Source organism: Clupea harengus, chromosome 23 (genome assembly GCF_900700415.2).
Source record: "Clupea harengus chromosome 23, Ch_v2.0.2, whole genome shotgun sequence".
NCBI lineage: Eukaryota > Metazoa > Chordata > Actinopteri > Clupeiformes > Clupeidae > Clupea > Clupea harengus.
Window position 1 is genome coordinate 16,835,849 of NC_045174.1, and position 25,802 is coordinate 16,861,650.

General features: G+C 43.5%; 3 protein-coding genes and 1 long non-coding RNA gene across 6 annotated transcripts; 1 reads left to right on the forward strand and 3 right to left on the reverse strand.

Moving 5' to 3' along the window:
- Positions 1-2,093: 2,093 nt before the first annotated feature.
- prph2a (peripherin 2a (retinal degeneration, slow)) lies at positions 2,094-9,202 on the reverse strand. The gene is made up of 3 exons (XM_012819114.3): positions 8,110-9,202; positions 5,693-5,939; positions 2,094-2,903 (listed from the first exon to the last, which is right to left on the reverse strand). The coding sequence occupies exons 1-3, from the start codon at positions 8,688-8,690 to the stop codon at positions 2,697-2,699; spliced, it is 1,035 nt and encodes a 344-aa protein (XP_012674568.1). The 5' UTR covers positions 8,691-9,202; the 3' UTR covers positions 2,094-2,696.
- Positions 9,203-10,526: 1,324 nt separating this feature from the next.
- On the reverse strand, positions 10,527-11,818 carry tbcc (tubulin folding cofactor C). The gene has a single exon (XM_031561164.1). The coding sequence runs from the start codon at positions 11,771-11,773 to the stop codon at positions 10,709-10,711; it is 1,065 nt and encodes a 354-aa protein (XP_031417024.1). The 5' UTR covers positions 11,774-11,818; the 3' UTR covers positions 10,527-10,708.
- A 623-nt stretch (positions 11,819-12,441) lies between these two features.
- On the forward strand, positions 12,442-23,170 carry bicral (BICRA like chromatin remodeling complex associated protein). 3 transcript variants are annotated; one of them, XM_012819078.3, is made up of 12 exons: positions 12,442-12,845; positions 15,550-15,595; positions 15,703-15,751; positions 16,046-16,111; positions 16,211-17,683; positions 17,898-17,955; positions 18,200-18,255; positions 18,350-18,399; positions 18,765-18,910; positions 19,342-19,442; positions 19,663-19,765; positions 20,364-23,170. In XM_012819078.3, exons 2-12 carry the CDS (start codon positions 15,555-15,557, stop codon positions 21,026-21,028), a joined length of 2,808 nt encoding a protein of 935 aa, XP_012674532.2. In that variant the 5' UTR covers positions 12,442-12,845; positions 15,550-15,554; the 3' UTR covers positions 21,029-23,170. The 3 variants fall into 3 exon arrangements, with proteins under 3 accessions (XP_012674532.2, XP_031416864.1, XP_031416865.1); XM_031561004.2 differs by lacking the exon at positions 12,442-12,845 and adding an exon at positions 12,857-13,101; XM_031561005.2 differs by lacking the exon at positions 12,442-12,845 and having other exon boundaries at positions 12,857-15,595; positions 19,342-19,436.
- A 1,322-nt stretch (positions 23,171-24,492) lies between these two features.
- LOC105892776 lies at positions 24,493-25,326 on the reverse strand. The gene is made up of 2 exons (XR_006151562.1): positions 25,210-25,326; positions 24,493-24,849 (listed from the first exon to the last, which is right to left on the reverse strand). It is a non-coding gene; the product is annotated as an uncharacterized LOC105892776 (long non-coding RNA).
- Positions 25,327-25,802: the final 476 nt, after the last annotated feature.

The following is a 25,802-nucleotide window of genomic DNA, read 5'->3' on the forward strand; positions in this document are numbered from 1 at the left end:
AGCACCCCACAGGAAGTCTGTCGGACTGGTCTACACGGGTGGCAGCGGCCCAGAGAACATCACCTGATTGCCTGCCAGCTCGCTGAGCCGTGAGCTGCTAAAGCTGCTTACTGATCTTATCAGATCAGATGAGCTGTTGTTTATGTGCTTTGGCCAAACGAAAATACCCAAAGAAAGTTGTCCTCTTCATTCATTCATTCATTCATTCATTCATTCATTCATTCCCTTCCTCTCTCTCCCTTGACTCTGCGTATATGTGGCACTAGAAGTACTGACACGTTATTTTGACACGTTCTAACCAGTGCTTTCAGGAATTTCAAAGAATCGCTTGAGGAAATTACCTCTGGTTGACCCCTGTGTGGTCAAGAATGGCAGCCGGACATTTTTGTTTAATATTGCGACCCAATTTTTAACTATACAAGAAGAACCTTTAAACTGTTATGTTGAATGAATGGCAGTATAACTTTGTTGCTTTGAAATGATCAAATGATTTGTAGTCAACTAATAGAAGCTTGAAACACAACAGGGACAACATCTGTAGTCCCCACAGTTGCATGACGATGTATTTGAGTGTACGTGTCATGCATGTGTGTCATACGCGTGTGTTCGGGGCCCATGTTCCACCGCCCTGACCCCTGACCCCTGACGTGTGATGTCCACCCTCGGCGTCACACTTCACATTGAGCTGCCCAGTGCAATGGCAACAGTCATGTGCTGAGAAGGACGTGGACGCAATAAGCACATAATTAGCCAGCTGATCGCATGGGATAAGGGAGACCTCATGCAGAGACTAGTCTCTGGCCTCCTCCACTTAGATCTTTTGCACACACACACACACACACACGCACACATGCACACACACACACACACACACACACACACACACGTAAATGTCGAAACTAATATTTGTTTATTTAGATAAAACATTCTACACAACACAAACACACCCTTCATATTAAAAACAATAAATATAATCTGTATTTCTGTACAGTGAAATTACTGTGTATAACAGTGTGTCTTTGTTGTTTGTTAAAAAAGTATAATATGTCCAAATTCTACACTATTTACAAAGATAACCCACCAGTTAAAATTACAGAATGTTTGGTATAGAGATGAAACAACCCCTGGCTTTGGGGAATGGACAGAGTGTGATTAAATTAAACGAGGGAACTCTCTTGTGCTGCTTGCCATAGCCTGGGTACGTTCGTGTTCAATGACCTTTGAACCTTGAACTCTAGGGGCCAGAAGTGCGGAGGTCAGTGGGGTGGTTTAGCTGCCAATCAACAAATGTCCTCCTCTGCTGTGTGTCACGTGTCCTGGTTTTCTGTTCCTGTTTCTGAGAGACTCCCCTCTGCACCCCTTCCGCACAACGATAGCCCAGCGTTCAAAGCATTTTGAACAACAAACAACAACAAAACCAACAATCAACAACAACAACCGCTGTTTGTGTTGCTTAGCTGATGTCTTAAGAGTATTGTTGTGTCATTTTGTGGAGTCCAACTATCACACAAATCACAAGACGCTCTTGCGAGCGCTGTGGGAAATGGAAAGATGGCCAGGTGTGTAAAAAAAAATGTAAAGTTTGTCTCTAACAAAACCCCACTCCCATCTCTAACAGCCCAATCCAAGGTGGCTAGTGACTTGGATAAATAAATGTGTTCACTTAAACCCCTCCAATGCATATGAAGAAAAAAAGAAAATGAGACTGTACAATGCCGACACAAATATCTACACATCTGCACCTTTCCCCTGCATATCAGTCAACATTTAGCACCTTTCTAATTTATCCCACTTGTTCAGTTATCAGTCAACTAAGCCCAGTTCGGTCAGAGATTTTATACATTGGAGATCGGTATTACAGAGTATTTACAAATGTACCAGTTTTCAGAAAAAGAATGATACTACACAGCTGAGAATGAATGAGTCTTGGATGAAATATAATTTTTCCAGATGATTAGCCGATCTTAGTGCGAAAACATATCTGATGTGTAAAAAAGTATGAGGTCTGAATTGCACTGAAAGCTGCTTAGTAACATTCTGGTCTTAGAAGACTGGTGTGTTTAGTAATGAGAATATTACTGATGTTAAACAGACTCAAAACAGCATTTGGTTTGAAGGTCAAATATCTACTCAAATGTCAAGCAAATAAAAAAGAAAAGGGCAATGTTTAACACAAGAAAAAATACTGTGTATTACAGCATGAATGGTAAAAATACGAGCAAGGGAATAGGAATACAAAGTGATTCAGTCGTTCAGTGAGCAAATTCACATTTATACACACAATTCTTGGAATCTGTCATGCTTGAAAAGAAAAAAAACTATGTAGGGCCGGAGGTATCAGTAAGTTGTGTGCCTAGGATCTTCAAACGACACATTTAGATTTAGATATGTTAGAGTTTAGTTTAGAGTTTTTACACAAAAGCAAGAATTGTGGTGAGATTTTATTGATGAGATTTAGTTCTATTATATACATGATTTGCATTAACCTATGGACAAATATTCTAGTTTTGTACATGGCTTCTCTTCCTACCCTGGCAACCAGTAGTGTGGTGTTGGCCTTAGTGAGTAGCTTTGAAGCGTGTCAATGTGTTCAGTGTGTTTAGAGGGTGGGTGCTCACATCAAAGAGGCAATAAATATCTCACATTCTTCCCCCTGACAAGGGGAGTGGTCTCAGTTCGAGGTGGGCGGGGTCTGCTCAGCTCACCGTGGCAACGGCATCACCCTCCCCTTCTTCCACCTGCCCCCCCTTGCTCATCGCCTTCATCTTGGCCATGATGTCAGTGAAGGTCTCCTTCACCGTCTTCTCCAGCATCCAGCCCTCGCTCTCACTCTCGGGGTCCTCAGGGTTCACCAGAGTGGACATGGCAGTGTTGACATACTGCAGACCCACCATCACTACCCCCTACAGGCCAGAGAAAGAAGTGCACTTGTAATTTTTATAGATTTGCAGTCTGACTCTTTACCTCTCTATAACCACAACAAAACCATGTAAACGTCACATTTCAACGCCAACAAGTCACTTAGGTGCAACATTACCTGTGCAAGTAAGAAGAAGTTACAAAGGCTAAAAGAATGAAAAATCCTTCTGTGCTCAAAAATCAGAAGTGCTGGTTCAACAAATAATTGGCAGACCCCTGAATCTATGAGGACTATACTTTTGGCCTATTTCGATCTATGCATGGTGTAGAACTTTAAAATGGGATGTAAAGTTTAAAATGCGATGTGATTGCCTAGGTTTGATATCATGAACACTATGGGTAACCATTTGTAAACAAGCCTATAATATTTTAATCCAACTGTAGTGTCATGTCCAAAACTATTTTGTTTTAAATTTGTATTTAATTAATCAAAGATGGGTGTCAACAGATGTTTTCAGAGAAATTAAGGGAGAATATCCCATCACAATACAATGCCATATTAGTTTGTCTTTGATGAAGAGCTTTTTGCACACAAGCCCAACAAGTAGTTGTTGCACTAAGGATTGTTAAAGGCCTGGCACTTTCGACCCACATGTCCATGCTCTCCCTCCTCTTCCAGATTAAAACATCACGCGCCCCTCCGATCTCCCTGACTCCTCAGTGTCACTCCATCTTACCTGTGTAAGCTGGACTATTTCAGGTCCAAGGTCCCTTTGGTTGCTACCACACATGATCGCTCCTGCAGATTCCGCTTGAGGTTTGACTACGCACTCAGTGGAGGGATTTACTCGTACTACTGAAAAGGCATTTCGGGGACATTTCCTAGACGGTGGTTTAAGTTAATTGTAAGCTTTAAAAAAATACGCAATGTGTCATATAAGCATAAATAAGCCATATTTGAGTATTTGTTAAAAATGCTGTATTGCTGCATTCAGAAGCAATAGCTCACTTGCATATTTACACATTGCATATTGCACTGATGCTATACGTCACCAATGGTTGACATGACATGACAAGATGAATCAGGCTATATCATAGCATGATTAAAAACCTTTATCGTGGTCTTGTTCTGTGCAAATATGCAAGAGTGAAGAATAAAACAATGTGTGGACACAAAAGCCATGGATAAGTTCTGAATCATAACAGCGCAACTTCGTTTGCTTTGTGTGTGTTCCTCCTCGGGGACGGCTTGGCCTGTGCGGACATCGGCAGACGGTGCCAAGCGGGTCTTAGTGGACCGAATTAGCCTAAACCCAGCCCGGCTACTGCTACCACACATGCCACCCTGGTTTCGATCGCACGTGGCCCACGGCAACATCTGGCTTGACCAGTAGGTGCGCAGCAGTCAACCATTAGCGCCAACCTGTTTCAGCCCAGTGCCAAGAAACATATATCCAATAAGTATGCCTACGGGAGGTCCAAAGAAGCCACTGCTAGTGGTTGTGCTCATCTCTAAGACTAGAGCAGAATACCAGATGTATGTTTGTAGGACATAATATAAAGAAATGCAGTGTACAGCTGCAAGTGAGTACACCCCTGTGCCATATCACTTAAATGTAAAATGATTCAAAACTGTATCGCCTCTCAATAATTGCATTATTTCTGAGTTGACAAGTAGAGTATTTCCTCTTATGAACAATCAAAACCAAATACCTTAGAAAGGCTATATTGAACATACAGAGGAGTTCAATTAAATTCAAGTAGAAACTCATTGCACCAAAAGTGAATAACATCTGTGATCACTGGCACACAAGTTAGAAAACCGGTGATCATTGAAACAAAACTGAGTACACCTGTGATTTCCAATTACGCTTTTTACACGAACATGGTTATAAAATGTTGGTCCTATGGACTGTCTTCATGCATGTCTCCACTTGCAGAAACCAGGACGACCAGAGTGAATGCATCGTCCCGACAGAGAAGCATGCAGAGGGGAGTGTGACATGGAGCTGCATGAGTACAAATGGTGTTGGGAAGATAACATTAATAGATGGCACCACGAATGTCTGTGGATATACCAAAATACTGGTATACAGGGTAACTCCCAGTCTCCAGAAGCTTGGCAGAAAAGGAATATTCCAGCATGATGATCAAAATCACACTGTTTCTAAAGAAGAAAATAGTGAAAACTATGACCTGGTACCTGGCAACACTGGATTGAGTCCGTCATCAAAAATAAAGGCGGAATTTACGAAGTATTGAAAAAAATATATATATTTGAATCTCAGTAATGAAAGGTGTACTGACTTTTGTTGCATTGAGTTCCTACTAACTACTAAACTGTTAGTTTTTAATTTGACATAAGAGCAACTACCCTACTCTTCAACTTGTATACTGTACATTTGCTGTGTCTGCCATTTTCAGGTCTCTCAGTATGGAAGTAGAGAAGAATGTCAATGCTATATATTGTCTCTTGGTAATGGATGTTCTTGTTATTTTTCCAAAGGCCTCATCTTCAACACTTTCAGGCCATCCACTCCGCCATGATACGGTCTCCCTTACTGTCTCTCTCCCCCTAAACGCCATTCATTAGCCCAGATTTTCTCCCAGGCTGAGAAATGAGGGGACGAGATGTGTGGAGGGGTGAACAAAAAAAGAGGGGGAAAGGAGAAGAATAGATAAACAGAGAAGGGAGGAAGAGAAGATGAAGGGAAAAAAAGACTTGAAGAGTTGAATGAAGAGATAGTGAAAGAGAGGTGAAGAGAATCTCTCGGTTTCTCTCCTCCTCCTCCTCTTCATCCTTCTTTTCTCTCCATCTGACTCCTCAACTCACCTCTAGCAATGTGACCAGAATCACCAGTGCCCCGATGGTGTTGAGCATGCCACCGTAGTAGGACACCAGGGCCTGCTGGCACCCACGCTTCCAGATGTTCAGCTCCTCGCTGTAGTGGTCGTAGCTGTAGTGGGCCGTGTTGTTAGTCAGCTGGATCTGGATGCAGGGCCGGGGGGAGGTGGGGTTGCAGCAGCTGAAGGGCACCGCGTCCATCAAGTACTTGCCGTCAACGTTGCTGCTGATTCGACTGGAAGAGGCACAGGTCAAAGGTCAGAGGTCAGGGTCTTATTCATGTGTACACACATCTCAAGATATATATACCTGTGTCTCACTCAATCTTATTGAGAACTAAAAATGGCACATAAGTTGTCCATTTCTAATTCACATTAGTAGCCTAAAAGAAATAAGTACACAGAATTCTGTCTTGCTGATTCGACATCTTTAGGTTCAGAGAACATGTACAAACGTAGGTGCACTGAACTGTATCATATTTATTTCACTGGAAAAGGCCAGCAGCAAATAACATATCAACTTCTACAGATACTCTAAGAACGAAGCACTTAATACTATTGCTCCACGGACAGCCAAGGGGGTCAGTGAGAAGTCCTGAGGTCAAGTGTTCCAACAGGCTTCATCTGCTGTGCAAGCAAAGTGCACCAGAAGCCACACCAAACAATGGTGTTTTTCTTCTGTCTGGAAAGCCTATGCCGTGAATACAGACTGTCAGTGAAACCCTTTAGATTATCAGTTACCCAGAAGGCTGGAGAGCCAGGTGATATCTCTTTAGAGCTTCTTTGCACTTGAAGTCTGCCTATACATTCCTCAACCACAGTGTAAACCAACACGTTGGTGATTTGTCACCTCACCAAACCGATTTTGGGCTTTGAGGTTAAACTAATCGAAGCAATCGAAGCATTTCCAACATTTGGAAACCTCTTTAAAGCAAGAGTCTTGAGATTCTTTTTTTATTCTAGTTGGCCTATTTGAAACCACAGTTGAGAGATATTTGCTTGTGTATGCAAAAAAAAAAAAAAAAGCAGAGCGTCATTGGATACTGACAATCACTGTCTCAATTCAATAATTGATTCAACTAATAATTCAATAATTCAACTCAGTTCTTGTGTGAGGTGGGAATGTACATCACCAAAGTGATTCATGTTTATGCCAATTCACTCTTGGTATCTATGGTAATCAAGGATTACCTTTTGCCGCTTATCTTTTTAGCACCAGAAGCATGACTGACGCTTGTAGGGCAACTGTAAATCTGGTTTAAGATTTCACCTCCTGGAGTCATGTGGGGCGACTTACACTCACGGCCTGATGATTTTTACCTTCTTGTTAGCATGTTAAGAGTCAACACCTACTGTTAGCAATGTAGAATAGCTGATTTTGCTAATTTGCCAGTTTGCACTCAGTTTGCCAGTTTGCACTGTAGAGTTCAATCATGCTTTTCACACTGAACCTTGTAATGAAACTTCATAATGAAACTCATTTGTGCGCCTCATCAACAGTGAAGAATGACAAAAATACATTGATCTAAATTTTCCTGATTGTCACTGTAAAATTCCGAAAGAACAAAACAATGCCAATTCCGACAGCAATTTGCCCCACTCAAAACCACACCGTTGCAAATGTATTGGAAATATAAAAGGTACTCTTAGGAATAGGTGGTTGGTTGTCTTCATTACCCAGAAGTGCTAATAAGATGACCCGTCATCACCACGCCATGATGAGCCATGATGGTGATTTCAGGGTCTATTCCCAGCCAGTCGCCTGGGTCTTGGCATGATTGGAAGGGACAGTAAGCCTTGAAGGACGAGGAAATGTGATCCAAGAAGATTATCTGCTAAGTCCAAATTGGCTCGCGAGCCTGATACCACTTACACTGCACGCTGACCCCCCACACACCACCACCCCGAAATCAGCCCCTTACTATCTATTTCCCTCAGGGAAATGAATGCCTTCACTATAGATTTATCAGTTAACTGAACCCCCTCATCCCCTTTATGAGGTTCTCATCACACAGGATATGCCACTGAAAAGTCCCCCCCCCCCCCCCCCATTTCATACCAAATGATCAAATGTTTCAACAATACGCAAAGAAGTCAAAACATACACCAACAGTGTTGTTCTAATGATCAGATATCTACCATCAAGACATTAGTCTGACAGAGAAAAAAACTCAAAGATCAGCCAATGACTACTAGAATAGACTAAGCACGACACAAAGAAAGGGTACTGTAGAGCGTGACGCTAGAGGCTCAATGACACCGGACTCCAGTCCCACCTTTCTCAGTGATGCCATTCTTTCTGTATGTTTTAGCCTGCACTTTTGCACTACAACACATAAAAAGTGGATAAACATTCACAGAGATTAGAATTACAAACTAACAGTGCAAACAGATGACACCACTCACTCTTTGACCTCCTTGGCACTGAAGTCCAGGTAACGGTTGCTAACCCACTGGATCTCGAACCAGTCCTTGTAGTTGTTGTTGCCGCAGCACTTGAACTCCATCTGCATCTGGTCCAGCGTCCTCTTCATGTAGCAGCGCCCGGGCGTGTCGGTGTCTTTGTAGAACTTCATGCCGTTTTTCAGTCCCTCCGCCAGTGTGAACTGCAGGGGGATCCGCATCATGAAGCAGAACAGGGCTGTCAGAATCAGGAGAACCATGAAGATCAGGCAGGAGATCAAGAAGGGCTTCATGACGCCCTTCCACTTGGCGAACTTGGTGGAGTCCAGCGAGTCGTAGCAGATCTTCCCGCCAAACGCGTTGATGCCGCAGGCCAGAAGCCCAACGCCAATAAGCAGGTTCGGCACAAAGTGGCTTTCACTGTTATCCATCAGCTCGCTGTTCTTCCGAAGCTCAATCTTGAAAAACAGGCCCATGGCAAAAACCAGCACGCCAGCCATCACTGCAAACCAGTACATCAGCCATAACATCTGGGCCAATTGCACACGTTTTTTCAGGTCAAATTTCACCAGGAACAGCGCCATTGTGGCTATTACTTAAAGATGCTAGACAATAAAATTCTTCTCTTAAATATTGCACTCCTCAAAAGTGAGTGCTCAGGGTGTATTTTTGCCTCAGTTCTCTGGTACAAAACAAACAAGCAGTCCCTCTGCTCCACTAAAGTCAGAAAAGGCACTGCCTAAACCCACTGTGTAGGTGTGCCAGTTCAACAGGCAATTCCTGATCCATCCCAGGGAAGGGCGAACCTCTTGCTTATCTTGAGTACCTCCTTAGTACACCCATACTACAGGAAATCCAGAAATGTGAACAACCGCCTAAGAATCAAGAAGACCAGCAATAAAAGAAATGTGTAAACAATATTGAAACTATAAAAATAAAACAAGAAAAGTAGACAAGAAAAGTATAGTTAAAGCCAGCAACCAGGCAGGCGCTGACACCAGTAACAACGCACCTTTTTCCCGTATAGGGAGGAGAACGACGGCAGATCCAAATGATTAAACTCCAAGTTGCAGTACGTCATTCTAAACCCTGCTAATCAGTGTTATCCCATTTGGGAGAAATCCTTTCGCCAGCAGGTGAGCCTTTGTGCTAAGCTCCTGGCATGATGTCTGATTGGCCTCGCTGGTCACATGGCTCGGTTCACATCTCTTAAGAAAAGATGCAGACAACAGGGCCCAATGCCGCATGCTTAATGTGAGATCAGCGCTTCCGCTCCAAAGGGGTCTCCGGGTCTGTGTAGTGCAGAGGTTTTTTGCAGTGGCGAGAACAAACAGTTCACCACAGAAGCTGTAAATCCTGTGAAGTGATTTAAAGTCCCCGTGAAGCTAGATTTGCTAATAAAATCGTGAAATAATGATCACAAACAAGCTGTGAAAACCTGAACTTGCTCACATCCATAAGTGACACATCAGATACCTTGAGATTACCCTGGCAACAGGAGACTGTCAGGTGTCAGGTTCTACAATATGACTCTCAGAATCTACCCTGCCTGATATGTTCTAGGACCCTTGTTCTGCGCTGGACCCCCACCCATTGCTATGCCGCTGCTTGGCATCTTCTTCAAAACCCTCCTGAGACAATGTTTTAGGACACATGAGGTTGAGGTGCTCGTACAAATTCAGTAGTGTGTCATTGGGAAAAAGTTGATACAGTTCTTTACATTTGCTCAGTGGCGGTGCTCTGTGCTGTAGCATGAGAAGTGCATATCAGAGAGAGGAGCTTCAGCAATCTTCATATGTCAGTATAAACCCCAAAAGCCAGAGCATTTCAATTAACAACTAGTGAAACAGCAGAATTCAGAATACAAATGTAAGAATGCATTTGCCCATGCAGTTACTATAAAGAATAGCAGTATATGATGGATTACAGGTCTGTGAAAATAGAAAACCTGAACACAGGGCATATTTTTCTGTCCAAGAAAACAGAAACTTTTCAATGCATGATAAATCTACAGAAGTCACACTTTTCCTCAGTAACAGACTGTCTGCCCTTGTAGTATTCATACCATTCTGACTCTTTCACAATGCCACATTCAGGAAACGTGTTGTGCATATTACCATCACTACACTACTATGAAGAACAGGTCCTTACAGTGTACTTACACGAGTAATAACTAATACAAAGTAACATGTAATCATGTACTTCCTGGAGAGAAGCAAACCTGAACCCTAACACCCAGGACTACATTATATGTCTTTTATATTACAAAGCACTTTTTATATATGCCATAAAGACTACATTAGACAATTGTTTTTTTTGTTTTTTTTCAGAGACCACTGCTTAAAACTATAGTTTATTCATGTGCTGAAGTGCCTCGTCTAAATCGTGGGCTCTGTCCTGTGCACAGAATACAAGAGGGCTGGGTAATCAGAGGTTTTTATTTAGATCATTTACTTGGTGCACATTCTGCCTAGAACATACAAATCAATTAATATGTGAATACATGCCAACAGTGCATTTTTTATCTAAGGCTGGGTTGTGGAGGAGACTGAGAATAAGTAAGTGCACCTCATCCCCTTTTTACGCAAACAGTGATGACCATCTATTCAGAGGAAGCTGGAACTAAGTCATCCCAACTGGTTTTCCGGTCAGATACAGGAATAACAGTCCAATTTGGTGAAGGTGTATCAAATGCAAGCCAGTTGAAATCATCGACCTGATCCCAGTTGTTTCGATTCTTGTCCAATCCAGACACTGCAAAATCAGCATCCATGTTCGAGTATGTCCAAGTCAAGGGAGCGAAACTGACTCCTTGACAGTCCTCAATGATGGCGCGACTCGTGACGTGCAGATAGATCTGAGTGTCCTTAGTGTTGTGGGTTCGCAGCTGCTGGCAGGGGAAGGCAAGGGTGCTGCCCGTGCACTGATCCACGAAGACCGAGCTTGACACTGGCCCGCTCATGATCTCACAGTCACGAACATGTTTGATATGCAGAGTGCTCGGCGAGCCAAGAAGCCTCACCTTGCAGTTCGTCAGGTGGGTCAGCAGCACGTCCTGCTGCTGGATTTCATCCGCTCTCTTAATCAGAACCTGAGAATCGACGTTTGAAAAAACGCACTGCACTGGAGTGACAGCTGCATCTGCGTCTGTATCGCGGTTGCTGGCCGATTTGGGAAGCTCAGTGATGGAGGTTGATGGGGATTCGGCCGGTTTGCTCTTCACGTTGCGAGATTTGAAGGCAAACTTCTTTTTGGGCAAAATGTCATCTCTTTTTTCAGATATGGTGCTCAGGAGCACTTGTAAGGTTGCCTGGGCCTGTCTCAGTTCGTATGGTGTTAGGAACATCATACTGTCGTTAAGAAACTTTTGCAGCTGTTGCGTTTTGACCGTTGCCTCTTCCAGAATCTTCGTAGCATTTTCACGGTTTGCCTCGGTGCAGATAGATAGCAATTCATCGATGGTTGCCCTCTCAGTGTTAAATGTGGTGGAGAAAAAGTCACTCTTTTCCTCCGTAACTGACCGACCTTCCTTGATGTCTTTACGTCGTTCTGCTTCTTCCAACCTTGCCTGGTCCCTCTTCAAAAGTCGGTCTGGAATCTTGACCGTTTCACTTGGTTTCTCATCACCATTCCCTTGACTTGGACTGGTCTCCATAGCGAGAGACATATCGTGCCGCTATGATATGCTATAACAGGAAGTGCGCGTATGAATATTACGTGCTCTAGAATAAAAAGATTTTTAATTGGTCTAAGGTACGAACCCCTTTTGACTATACAGTGTTTCAATTGGTGGACTGCATACATAACATCCGGTTACCGGGTTAAAGAAACTCACACACCACACCCCTGGGCCCTGTCACAGAATGAAGGGAGAATTGTTGAAAGAGAAGTGTTTCATTTATTTGCTTATGTGCTCCTCGGCGAAAACCAATGCGCGTGTGTGTGAGATAGCCAATCGAGTATGTCCGATTTCCCCAAAAAGGCTGGCAATAGCAAAGTCCTTAATGTATCTCAGTCATTAATACCAAAAATGTGATACCCATCACGCGTTCTCCAACACATTAAGAAGGCTTGCAACAAAACTGACTGTTTGGGCTGCACACAAATATACACACACTACAATCTGTTTTAATTAAAGGAAAGCAACCACCTGATATTTTGAAGAGTGCATTGTATTGTATTATTTGGAGATGGGTGTCAATGTCAAAAGCTAAAACAGCTTTCTACAAAATCAACAGTGAGGTGTTTTAAAGTCACAGAGAACCAAATAAAAACTATGCCATATGACATTCAAATAGTGTCTTTACGATGACTATGACTTTCACTTTATGACTGATGAATTCACCGTCTTTTTCCCCGAGGTGTCAAAAAAAATCCCTGTAGGTAACTTGTGGTCGAGGTTGTTCAGTACCCCGCCCCCTATCGTTGGATGGTTGTCGTGTTTACAGTTGGATAAGTTAATTGGGTTGTTGGGGATTGATAACCATATAATAACATTTTATGGCGCATCTACTAGACTACACATAACTGTTTAAGATTGTTATATGTATGCCATGCAATAATGGAGCACTATTCCAAGAAAAGCAGCCTCTTAGTCCTTAGACAATTCTGTTATGTTTGGATACTTGTAGTTTCCCAAGGGCTGCAGATGCTGCCTTCTGGTGGAGCGGCACTGCCCTAACGGCCCGTGCAGAGATGGCGAGGAAACCCCGTTGACAAGGCACTGCTTTTTCATGACGGTGAGTTTCCCTTTGAGTGTATTATAATTTTGTGATAAAAATTTCAAGGAAAAAACACACACAACCTCCTTCCTCCCCTTCCTTCGGGGAGGGAAGAGAGTGAGCGTGGAGAGAAAAATCTTTCTGAGACAGAGCAAGGACAGTGAGAAAAATATATGAGTGGGAGAGGGAGAAGAAGGGGGAGGAGGAGGAGGAGGGGGAGCAAATTAAAAGTTGCCAAATGGAGATATTGGGTTTCAAGAGGAGTGAGACAGGAGTATGGGTTTGCCTCTTTTTCAGTCGTCTTTATGTTATGCAAATGGCAATAAATATTTATGGTTCCACGCGGTTTAGTTCGCTAGGTCCGTCGGCGAATTCAACCCGTTTTGAAATAGGTTGGGAAACGACACCGTTGCTAGCTCGTCGAGAAGGCCAGTGTTCACGGAGAAACGCTAGCTTAAATCCGCTAGCCAGCTAAGCTGCTTTTCCTAAGCGTCAGGTTCTTTTCGTTAACGGCAACGTCAAAATTCATCTGTTCCGCGACTCTAGAGAAATGTGACGTTTGCCATCCTGCCAGATGAGCTAAACAGAAGACAAATGGTAGCTTCTGAAACCCCACGTCCACCTCTCTAGAAAAAGAGACCGCGTCAGCGACAATCTATAACTAGGCTGAGGCAGCTAGCTAACTGTTACGTACTGTACTCGCATGAGATTATCATTGTCTGTCGATTTGGTCTATTTTTGGATGTAAAATCGCAAGCTACATTTCCAGGAGGGGGAAAGCAGCATATTTGTTGCTTGCCCTCTTGACAAACTACTGAGAGGGAATTGGCTTTTACGGAAGCGTTTGTAGTGTCGAAATAAACCGAATCCTTTTCACGGACCGCATTTTAAATTGTTTTTTGAGGGTTGCTACGTCTACTTTTCCGCCCCCTCTGATCATCATCTTAAGAGGGCAAGGAAAGGAAAATTGGTTTCCACCTCCCTTTTTATTTGTCTAACACTGGACCATCTTAACAGATAACGTTAGCATGCGGAAAATATGTGAAATGGCTAGCTAAAGAGCTAGCTAGCCAGTCATGAATGTTGTTACCTACTCACTGACCCATTTTGTGTGTTGCTGACATTGGGCTCTTTGTTAAAGGTTTCCTTTGTAGTAAATAACATTAACCTGCCCACCTTAAGTGTAACTCTATACAAACTGACCGTAAGCGAGACATATTTTACTTGCAGTCTTTATATAGTCGGACAATAAGAAAACTGGTGTTAGCCAACGAAAAGAGCAATCAACATGTTCTGTTTCTGATCTTTGTTTTGCTAAATAAAGAAATGTTGCAACGGTGTTTGGTTTTATTGCAAACAAGAAAGCGAGTCTGTAGGTTTTAAAACATGTGAATGAACTAGATTAATTGGGGTGCATGGACACTGATACTTACTAGCTGCCTGCCAGCTTGCTGACTAGCGACAGAAAAACAAAATATTCAGCTAATTAGCCAAACTATTGCACCGCCTTACTATGGTGCTTGTGGTACTTAGGTTGCCGAATGCAACATTTGCGATATTTCAACTGGATAATTTATTTTTCCACCCTTTTTAATGCCTAGGGAAAAGGCTTTTATGGGGAACCCCGTAGTCCACTGCATTCTCAACATGTTAGCAATACTTCCAAACTATCGATACGTTAGTCACATCAAGACGAATATCTTTATATTTTAAACATTTAACGCTATGTTTTTCTAGAAAAAATATAGTATGTATCATTTTTGAACTGATAAATGTTCGATGACCCCCCCCTTTCTTTGTCGCCGGCGTTGAGCCAAAGTGAGTGTCGCAGTGTGAAAACAACAGCCGCCATTTTGATATCAAAAGCTTGTGTTAGTGAAAGGGACTAGAAATGTTTTGTTTAAAGCTAACACTAAAGCAAGTGAAGTGTCAGTAATATGTAAATGTAGGCTTCCTTGGCGAAGTAACATTTTTACAGTTACTGCTCTATCAACAGTTGTTACATGATTTTTTTTTTTAACGTTTTATGTGAAGGCACAATTATCTCCCTCATTTACAACCTACTCATCCAGTAACAATTGCACCAAGTTATGTACAACACTGCAATTTTGACGTTTCCAAATCACCCCTTGTGTGTGCCCCCACAACCACACTACAACGAATCATATTTTTCCTTAGTCCATTGTCATAATCTGGTGTTAATTGCTTGGAACTAGGCTACCACATAGTTGCTGCTGTGGTTGGACTTTCACCATCTGACCGGTTAAAATACTTCACCCTAGTATTCATTTGAGATTTGCTTACAAACTTTCCACAGCTCAGTTTCAATATCAATAAGCAAAAGCATATATTGATGTTCATTGTGGGTTTCAACCTGTCCCAAAGCACAGAACAGCCACCTGAATACAATACGATCGAAAAACAAACAAATAAAAAACTAAAAATTAGTGAAATTATAGTCCAAGGGTCATAATGAAAACAATGTGGTATTTGTACTTTTGACACTCGTTTGGAAACGGGTCTGGTTAAAGCATGCCAGAAAAGAAAAAAAAAACATTTGAAAGGGGATACACTTTTCAACCTTTTCACAGCATTGTTTTAGTTCCTTGATTAGAAGTAATAACCTTGTGGAAAGCCATATTGCAATTAGTGATGTGTAAAACCTGATGGTGGATCTACTTCTGCTAGAACTAGTCTGATGTCTGTGAAATTGCCTTCTCAGGTGTCATGGACGATGAAGATGATCGGCGTCTTCTGGATATCATAGGGTAGGTCGATTTGCTCCTAGGGAGCTGTTCATCAAATTCTCAGTGCATCTTCATGGCTTTTCCCCCTGAAATGAAAATATTTTCATCTGTGTGTTTTTCTTTGACAGAGACGTGCAGGCTTTGAATGACTATCTTCACGGCTCTAATACCAAGACGGTGAGTGGGACACTCAAATAGGCACATAAGACAACAAGTTACTTTGAAGAATGTCAGAATGAATGTCTCCATTAATAGAAAGATATTTAGATAGTTAATCATATAGGGCTAATTGTATTGACTATAAGACAGCCAGTTGTGGATTGCCCATAAAGCCCTCAAGATTATCCTAAAGGATTAACAGCAGGACTTGGTTACCTCTTAAATATAGTAGTTTTATTAGGCAGAGATTGTAGTTTTAATAGGCAGATTAATTGTGATTGTTAATATTAATAATTGCTGATTTTTTTCTAGATTGAGGAGGAGGATGTGACAAATGCAGCATTTGGCAACTCTAGCTCTTTTTTTACCGGTGGCACAGTAAGTATATGTTCATTAAGCCTCTCAAAATAAACACAGAATTTAAAAGTGGCTGCAACAAACATGATTGCATTTATTCTATGATATGTGCTCGTCCAGGGTGGATCCAGTGCCGGATTTAAGGACAACACAAATCGTCTGGGGGAGTTCAGCGATGCCAGTGAGGCTGGCCTGCAGCTCTCCAACAGCCTGCAGTTCATCGAGGATGAGCTGGGAGGGGACGCGTCGCCTGGCGCAGTGGACCTCGGGGGTGAGGACCAACCTTTCGACATCCTCCAGAAATCCCTCTTGGAGGCGGACATCACCGAGCAGACGTTGGCACAGGAGGCTCTGCTGGACTCTCAGCCCGCTCCTGTGCCCACCACCACTGCCGCCACCTTCCCCCAGCAGCTGGTCTCGGGGGGGTTCGGTGGTGGGGCAGGGGTAGTTGCCCCAGTTGCTCAACCTCAGGCTTTCATCCAGCAAGTCCCCCAGTTGCCCATGCCAAACGGCCCTACGGGGCACATTCAAGTGCTGGGGTCTTTTAACGGCAACACACCCTCTATGATGGCTATCAACAGCCTGGAGCGCCCCCAGATATTGCTGAGGCCTACTGGGAACGCAGTGACAAGCACTAGCAACCAGGGGGCAGTGTTCGCCCCCACGGCCACCGGCCAGGTATCTATGCCCTTCAAGGGTTGTGGGACAACCATACCTGTCCAGAACATTATCATTCAGAGGGGACACACTCCTCAGACATTGGTAAGACCCATTCAGCCCAAACCCTTGCAGCCGGGGGGACAAACCGTGTACAACATTAGCAACCTGGGCCTCCAGCCCAACACCACTGCCCCCATCAACCCCGGAAGTGGGGCTTACACGGCCAGTGGTTCCCCACAGGCGTCTCAGCAGGTGAAGGTGGTCAGTCAAGCCAGCAGCATTGTGGTTCACTCAACCCTTGGTCAGCAAGGTCAACACCAACACCAACATCAACACCAACACCAACAACAGCAGCAGCAGCAGCCCCAGGGGAGTGTGTCATCTGGGCAGTTCCTTACCCTCACCCCTGGATCTTCAGTGCAGGGCTTCCAGGCTGTGAATGGACAGGTGTTGCAAGCCAACACGCAACCGGTGGACCAGGCCTCCTCGAACACCACCACCACCACCACCTACTCCATCTTGCCCAATCAGAGCGGAGCGGTCCAGCTTATTGCCGGGCAGAACTTCACAACCACCGGTGGGCAGCTCATAGTGAATCAGGGGATGGTGGCTGCAGCGGGGAACACAGTAGGGCAAATGTCCCCAAACATGGTGACCCAAGTCCCCCAAAGGTCGAGTGGCGGCATCACCACCAAAGTCTGGACGGGGGTCACGGCCAGTTCAACGTCCAGCCTGGCACCTGTCCAGGTCAACCCTGCTCAGACTCGGCTGACGTTGGTCAGCTCGTCGGGTCAGGGCTTCCAGACGCAGCAGCAGGTGACAGTGGGCCCGGCACAGCGCCTCCTGGTGCCCGTGGGGCAGAATGCATCGGGGACCACACATGGCAATATGCAGGAGATGCAGTTTGAGATGCAGGCAGTGCCTTTGAGTCAGGTGAGACAGGCCCTTTGTGTGCTTTCTTTGTATTATTTGTATGTAATATACCATTTATATATGTATAAAAATAATGCATTCTGTGCGTTTAATGTGGCGTTATATAATGACAGGCTTTATTTTGGGGACAAAGGTAAACAATTCTTGAGGGGAAAATCTTTCATTTTGCCATTGCATTTCTCACAGTGTCTCTCTTGATTGTTTCGTTTCCCAGGAGTCCTCCAGCGCTCAGAAAGCACAGCCTCAGTTGGTCAATCTTCTTGGTACCAAAGGTAGGTGCATTGACGTGTGCGGTATATCCTTTCCTGACTCACATCACAGACAATGACTTGTTTGTGTCTGGTGGTTCCTTTCATTCTGGAATTCTCTTATAATTCTGACTATTCTCTTCCAATTCTCTTATGATTCTGACTACTCTCTTATGATTCTGACAATTCTCTTATGATTCTGACTTTTCTCTTATGATTCTGACTATTCTCTTATGATTCTGACACTTCTCTTCCAATTCTCTTCCAGCTGCGCAAACAATGACCTCCATCAAGCAGGAGTCTCCATGCCTGGCCAGCACACAGGTGAGAGATCCGAAATGAAATGACAGAAGCCTGGTTTCAGATTGATAGCCAGATTCAGTGATACTCATCAACACTGTTTGCCCCCCCCCCCCAGCTCAACCAGCAAAAGAGGCCGGCACCCCAGCAGCTCACCAGAGGAGGAATGTGAGTCATCCTGAGTTGAACGTCATTGTGTTTCTTTCAGACAGTTTGGTAAACGCAATGTGCTGTGCGCTATGCCTGCACCTAGGAAAAATACATTGATAATAGGAACATAAGAGTGTACAGCAACTCTGGTCACTGAGCAAAACTATTTTTTTAGAGTGTGTGAGTGAGAGAGAGTGTGAGTGAGAGAGAGTGTGAGAGAGAGTGTGTGAGTGAGAGAGAGAGTGAGGGAGGTCAAGAGCAGGTCTGAGCTTGTCTGGCTGGTTCAGGCTATATATCATGCTGTAACCCTGAGCTTTCATCGCATCCTTGGTGTCATCATTTCTGAAGTCTGTGTTTGACACGGTCTTGTCTCTCGTCCTCAGGATCCTGCAGCAGTTGCGACAGGACCATGATGACGTTTTGTCCACAGACCTGGCTCCTTTCAACTGTCTCGACGATGTCATGTACAGACTGCTGCCCTTCCATGTGTTCCAGGGAGCCCGACCCAGCGAAGAGGAGTTTGCTAAAGGTGTGTACTGCGTTGGTTTTTATTTTTCTTCCACCATGCCCATCTCAATAAGCTTATCTGAGCCAGATGTTATCTGAGCCAGATGTTAAGTGGCCTTGCGAATGTGCTGCAGACGTGGAAGCCTGTTGAAAGTCTGTTTTTATTGTTCATTGTAACTCAGTCGAGCTGAAACTGATGTTTTCTCTCAGCCTCAACACTCTACTCGCTCTTAAGTGAAAACAACACTTTTTCTACGTGTGTGTTTCACTACGTGTGTTTCTCTACATGCGTGTTTCTCTACATGCGTGTTTCTCTATGTGCGTGTCTGTCTACATGTGTGTTTCTCTATGTGTGTGTTTCACTACGTGTGTGTTTCTCTATGTGCCTGTCTCTCTATGTGTGTGTTTCTCTATGCATGTGTTTCACTCGAGTGTTGTTTTCCCCTTCCACAGTGGATGAGGAGTTTGAGGCAGTGGCCACACAGGTTCTGAAGAGAACTCAAGCCATGGTGAACAAATACCGACGCCTTCTGATGGTGGAGGCCGAGGTGGGGGTAATGAACTGGCAGAACTGCTGTTTTATATGTCATTGCCTAACATTGCATTTGTTCAGTGTTTTTGTTTTGATTTTAAACAACCAGGGCCGTGCTGGTGAAAATGATAGTCTCTTAAATTACACTCATTCCTTTAGTTACACAAGGGTTTTTGATTAAATCAGTCATTTATATAATAAATGATATAATAATAATAATAATAATATAATTTTTTTTGCAGCGATCAAGTCCCTCTTCTGAGATGGTGATGATCGACAGAACTTTTAATCAAGAGGAAAGGAGCAACTTGACCCAGGACAAACGCATGGTTCTGGTAGACCCAGGTGAGACTACAGGACCAGCTAGGGTTGTGGGTTTTTATTTAGAGTATGGGTATAATGTTGCCAGTTTCACCCAGTGCAATAAGACACATTAGAGCAGATACTCCCTCCTAGGAACTCCTTTCTTTCTTGGAACTCTTCTGTTTTTCATAATAGGACTTGACGTTGTTCATAACTTCTTCTTAATAAGACTTGATGTTGTACTGAAGTTGTTCTTGATGACCTGATCAAATGACTTGATGATGTGCAGACGTTTTTCTTGACGACCTGATCCAATGACTTGATCTTGTGCAGATGTTTTTCTTGACGACCTGATCCAATGACTTGATCTTGTGCAGATGTTTTTCTTGACGACCTGATCCAATGACTTGATCTTGTGCAGATGTTTTTCTTGACGACCTGATCCAATGACTTGATCTTGTGCAGATGTTTATCTTGACGACCTGATCCAATGACTTGATGTGCAGATGTTTTTCTTGACGACCTGATCCAATGACTTGATCTTGTGCAGATGTTTTTCTTGACGACCTGATCCAATGTTGTATGTAACTCATGTCTGTGTGTTGTTCGTGTGTTTGTCTGTTTGCGGCGCTTCTCGCAGACGGATTCTTGGAGGATTTCTGCTGCATGCCCAGTCTGCCAGCCCCAAGCACCACCCCCCGGGTGGACCCAGCCTGCCTCAGCAGGACCCCATCTCTGGGGCCCCCCTCTTTGGGATCCCCCTCCTTGGGGTCCCCCTCGCTGGGGTCCCCCACCAGCTACCCTGGCAGACCCAGGGGGCAAGGAGGAGGAGGAGGGGAGGGTCTAGGCCGGCCCGTCACAGCGGCACAGGACTCGGGTTACAGGACAGAGTACCAGCCAGGTTTTGAGGACCCGGGTGGGGGGGCAGAGCAGGGTGGCGGCGGCGGGCACTTGGCTGCAAAGAACATTCTAGAAATGAAGAAGAGCCAGAGGTGCAGCAACAACAATGTGATCATCAGCAGTGGCTACCACCAACCCCAACACCCGCAACAACTCCAACACCCACACCCACATCCACACCCACACCCACATCCACATCCACATCCACATCCGCACCCGCACCCCCACTACCAGGTCACTCACTCCTCCCCCCCAAGCTCCGCCCAGCACAGCTCTGCCCAGCTACAGGCGTCTGGCCAGGGACGGGGCCACGGACAAGCCCCGACTCCCGAGCACGGCCACCAGCCATTGGTCGAAACGGACTCTGTGCTGGAGGCTGCGGTGAATAGTATATTAGAATGTTAGATTGTGCCATAAGCTTTTTTTTGTTGTTTTGTTTGTTTATTTGTTTTGTTTTTGTTTTGTTTGTTCTTGTATTTATCGGTTCTATTCTCCTCCCTCTTTATCACATGTTCTTTCATGAAGGTCAACATTGTGAAGCTGCACAGTCGATGGCCTGAATAAGGATGGCAAGAGTAGGAAGTGGAACGGGATGTTGAGCGTGGTAACACAGACGTGCCCGTCACAAGTTCTTTTTTTGTCCCGGTGAAATTGACTTGAAGATGCCTTGGGTTGAAAACATTTTCCCACAGAATGCTGCCATATATGAACACCAACACACACATAGGCGCACAAGTGAAAGAGTGTGTGTATTTGTGTGTTTGCCACTTTGCACACAAAGTCGTCGTGTGGGTGCGCTGTATAGGATATCAGATCTTATTGAGCCAGTAGGTGATTGTTATTAGTGAATGAAAAGGTACACGGTCTTCTTTAAACATTTCCACTTTTTCCACTCTCGTGGGATCAGTGATCCTCAAGTTTCCAAACAGTCTTTCAAATTGTCTTTTCTTTTCAATCAGCTTCTAAATCATGTTCATTCAGGACAGCCATGTCGTTGGTGATTGTGTTCACCATGTGCTAGAGGTCTTGATTCTCTGTTGACTGTGGAGATGCCGGTTTGGTCTTGTCATCTGACGTCAGCTACGGTTGATAACATGAGCAGAAGCAACAGCACTTTGGATCAGAGTTAGGAAAGAACACCAACAACTCAATGTTTAATTTCTTTTACTTTGAAGAGAGAGTTTTTTACTTTCTGTGTTGTGTAATTTTGTTTTGATCTGGCATTAATATTTTTTTGTACCTTAAAGGTATATAATCACCTGCAAAGACAGAAATTCAGTGACATGGTTTTTGTGCAGGGAAGGGTAAGTCCTCAGATTGAGGTTGAATATGTTACAAAGTTCAACATGTTAGTTTTTTGTTTTGTTTTTTAAAGTGATATTTGCAAGAAATTTGTTGCTTTTTTGACAGCACTGCTGCCCTGCAGTTCTGGCTTATAGATTGGAAAACACGCACACTGGGTGTTGTGATATGTTTAGGAGCCTTCTGAAATGGGGCAATTATGTCTTTCGTTCTTTTCTGGAAGTTTTCTTTAGGTTCTTTTTTGTTTTCTGAACGAGTGCCCCCCCTGCTGGTCAGGTTCTGGCCTCTTGGTGTCAGGCTGTGAAGAAGTCTTGTGCCCTCTAGTGGTAAAGCTCAGTTGCACACACATATACGCTCACAACATAGGATGCATTCATTCAGACGATGCTTTACAACTTCAAGGCTACATCTATGATCATAAGTGTGAGTGTTGTGACTGATCTTACTGGCTATGTAATTCTCACTATTCATAAGGATGGCAATGGAGGAGGCGGAGGTTTAAGCTGGAGAGAAGATCCTCGAAATGTTTTGCAATGACAACATTCTAGGAGGAACCCCTTTTTTCTCTTGGCTATTTCAGCATTTGGTGAATGGTGGAGAAAAAATGTTTTACTTTGCCTGTCTGGTTGTGTCTATCGTATTACGCATAAACATTCTTCAACACCCCCCCTATCCCACCCCACTGTCCTCTACACTACAGTCTGTTCTTTTAGCCAGCAATTCTACCAAAAATGACTGAGAAGAGATGTGCATCTGTGAACTATGCTCTAATGTACCAAGAGCACTTTTGAAGACCTTAAGTTTGAAGGGCTTCCTTGCCTTAGGTGAGCGCAAGTGGAAGATATGTACATGTTTGCATATTGTTGTTTTTGCGCTGCTTTGTTATTTTATTTTTGTTTCGTTTTTTTTGTTGGGTCGAGCAAGAGTGGCCTTCAAATTACCCCACAGCATCTGAGTTTTGTTTTGTTTGTTTGTCTTTCAACATTTCATTTTCTATCAGTATCACTCGAGACTTTTTTTTTTTTACAAAATAAATAAAACGTGAAACACAAGATATTTATAATTTTTGTAAAAAAAAATGAATATAAAACAAAAACAAAAGATGTTATTTTTATTATTTTGGTTATGGCGTGTTTATGTCAAATCAATGTTATACTGTCAGTTCTCAATTTTTTTTTTGTGAGTGTTCACTACAGCAGAAGAGAAAAAAAAAAACAATATTAAATTCATTTTTGAATACTGTCACAACAGCGTTGGTTATGATTCATGTCTAAATGGGTTTAGGCTTGTCACACAATATTGTTTCTTTTAAGAGCATATAAAGGCATTTACAAAAATAAGCTATACCACAAAACATATATACCATGGTGCATGCATTGTAGGTAGCAATCGTGAGGTACTTAGTCTAACCCTTTGAAGAACCTCTCCAAGGGTAGAATATTTAATATCTGGACAAATGGACAGAGACGGAGAAAAGCTGTCATTCCATTATAATAATAATATAATAGTCAGACTTTAATCGCACAAGCGACACACTGCAGCACACACGTGAATACATGGAGGCGACACAGGACACACACACACGCAGGCCTGAGGTCGTAGTGAATTTAGTCTCTGCTTTTTTCCCATCCCGGACTGTCCTTCCTCCAGGACCCCAGGAGCAGTGGGCAGCTTTTTAAGCGCCCGGGGACCAGGTGAGGTGAACCGTCTGTCGTGGTCAAGGACGGACAAAGAGTGTTCTGTTCTTTTTGTTTTTTCTGTTGGGGTTCTTAGTGGAGGAAACCCCTTGTGAACACGGGGAGAACATGCAAACTCCACACAGAAAGGCCCGGGAGATAGCCCACCTGAGCACTGAAGGTCTGGGGAGGACCTGCCCCCCAGGGCCAACAGCGCCCCATGCGGGAATCGCACCCATGACCTCTTGCTGTGAGGTGGCAGTGCAAGCACCTGAGCCACGTGCCATTATCGGGCCAGTGTAAGCTAGGGCTATCTTTTCGGGCCAACTGGGGACTACCGAAGACTGCTATATCGCCCATGAGGTACGCCATTTTACAACCAGGGCCCAACTATCCCCGTCTGGCTCAGTAAGCGTATAGCTTCCCAGTTTGGTTTACATGGTGAAGCAAAGTAAATGGGTGTGTGATTCAGCCACAAAAAATATTCCAAACAAACAGCAGATAGGCATCAATATAATAACTGGTTTATCAATATATAACTAGTCATCTTCATGGAAAACACGGTCACACTACTATCCAATTAGTCTGTATGACAGGGATCATTTTCAGCACCTGCGTGTGACGGCAGCCAAATTTCAAACATCCAGTAATAAAGTAATAACAAAAAAATGAACCGTGACCAGCTACAGATCTTTGAATCTGTGGGCATATTATTATGTGACTATGACTACCCTATCTAGTAAGTTACCTGTATGGAGAATGTTACAGAATTTTACACGTTTCAACCCAATTGAGAAGATTTCTGTACAAAAATACAGAGTTTGTAAGATAGCAGAGAGAGGTGGTTGAACGTTGACAGACCACATTCAAACAGATGGTATTAGCGCTGGGTTCATGTTAGTGCTGTGACAGCTTGACCTTTATTGGTCTAAAAAAAAAATACATGTACATACTACAAGTCAGTGACGGTTGTTTGAGACTGCAAAAACACTCCCTTAGTTCATGTACATTAATATGTATTACATACATTAATCCATGGTGTTTAGACAAAAATACATTCCCCTATCAACTCATTTAAATACATATAAATGCTCACATTCAAAAATGCTTAATTCATTATCACTTGTCCGTTGTATCGAACGCACAGCACACGGTATATTCTTCATTCAGAGTTGATCTGAGTTCATCGGTCAAGGTCCCACGTCAGATTGGTCCCTCCTCAATGATACTTCCTCCAACGTTCATGTTCTGTGAACGAGACACACAAATTGCAAATCGTAAGGTATAACAATATCCAAATTATGTAGTGGTATGGTAAAGCAAGAGGTACCTTATCATGGAAAACTAATCAGACATTACAAACTGCTTTTCAAAAAGGAATCTACTACAGGGTGTGGTGTAGTGTCATAAACACGTGAACTCCATAGCCATAGCCATAGCTTTAATGCAAATAGTTTGACCTTTTAGACACAGCGTGCTGAAGGTGACTTTCAAGTGAGTACAATGCAATACCACAGCAGGAAAAAAGTATTAAGTTTCATAGGATACAGGTTTCAGATAGGGAAGAGAAAGTCATTCTAATTATTTGTAGACATAGACAGGACTCACTTAGGTGTGGATAGCTCCACACGTAGCTTAGGACGCAGTAGCCAGCAAGAAGCATAGATATCCCACCAATGCCACCCTTGCGCACGTCAATATACCGCTTATAATACCACTGCCAACCTGCAGAAACAGAATCACACCAAGACAAAAGGCAGTCGGATCAGTGTTGTATTGTGTGATGTTGGGTGTAATACGGTACATTGTTAACACATGACATAAGCATTCTGAACTGAATGATGACTAGTGTCAACTTAGTCCTGTGTGGATGTATTATTGCTACCATGTCTATGACTGTATTGCTGCTATCTTTTACACTGTTCTCATACCGGGTCTTCATTGTTGTCCCTGCATTGCTTTATGTCCCTACAAGCCACCTGTCTTTTAGCTGTAAAGGTGTTTCATAAAGGGTGCTGTTCTCCTTATAGAATGCCTTTTAGTATTGTATGTAGCAGCTGATTAGCACTGGAAGCTTTAACTAAGAAAAGAAAAAAGACAATGGCAACATAACCAAAGGGAAACAATAGAAAACAAACAAAAAGTGTGTGTTAAAAGAAGCACTGACCATTATTCAACAACGCCACCCCCCCTCTAGGTGA

Excerpts from the sequence above, each read along its gene's own strand:
- prph2a (XM_012819114.3), bottom strand. The coding sequence starts at position 8,690 with ATGGCGCTGTTCCTGGTGAAATTTGACCTGAAAAAACGTGTGCAATTG. Across the intron at positions 5,940-8,109 it reads AGTGCCAAGGAGGTCAAAGA|TCGAATCAGCAGCAACGTTG; the intron begins GTGAGTGGTGTC and ends TGCCTCTTCCAG. Across the intron at positions 2,904-5,692 it reads TTCTGGTCACATTGCTAGAG|GGGGTAGTGATGGTGGGTCT; the intron begins GTGAGTTGAGGA and ends TCTGGCCTGTAG.
- tbcc (XM_031561164.1), bottom strand. The coding sequence starts at position 11,773 with ATGTCTCTCGCTATGGAGACCAGTCCAAGTCAAGGGAATGGTGATGAG.
- bicral (XM_012819078.3), top strand. The coding sequence starts at position 15,555 with ATGGACGATGAAGATGATCGGCGTCTTCTGGATATCATAGG. Across the intron at positions 16,112-16,210 it reads CTTTTTTTACCGGTGGCACA|GGTGGATCCAGTGCCGGATT; the intron begins GTAAGTATATGT and ends GTGCTCGTCCAG. Across the intron at positions 17,684-17,897 it reads AGGCAGTGCCTTTGAGTCAG|GAGTCCTCCAGCGCTCAGAA; the intron begins GTGAGACAGGCC and ends TTCGTTTCCCAG.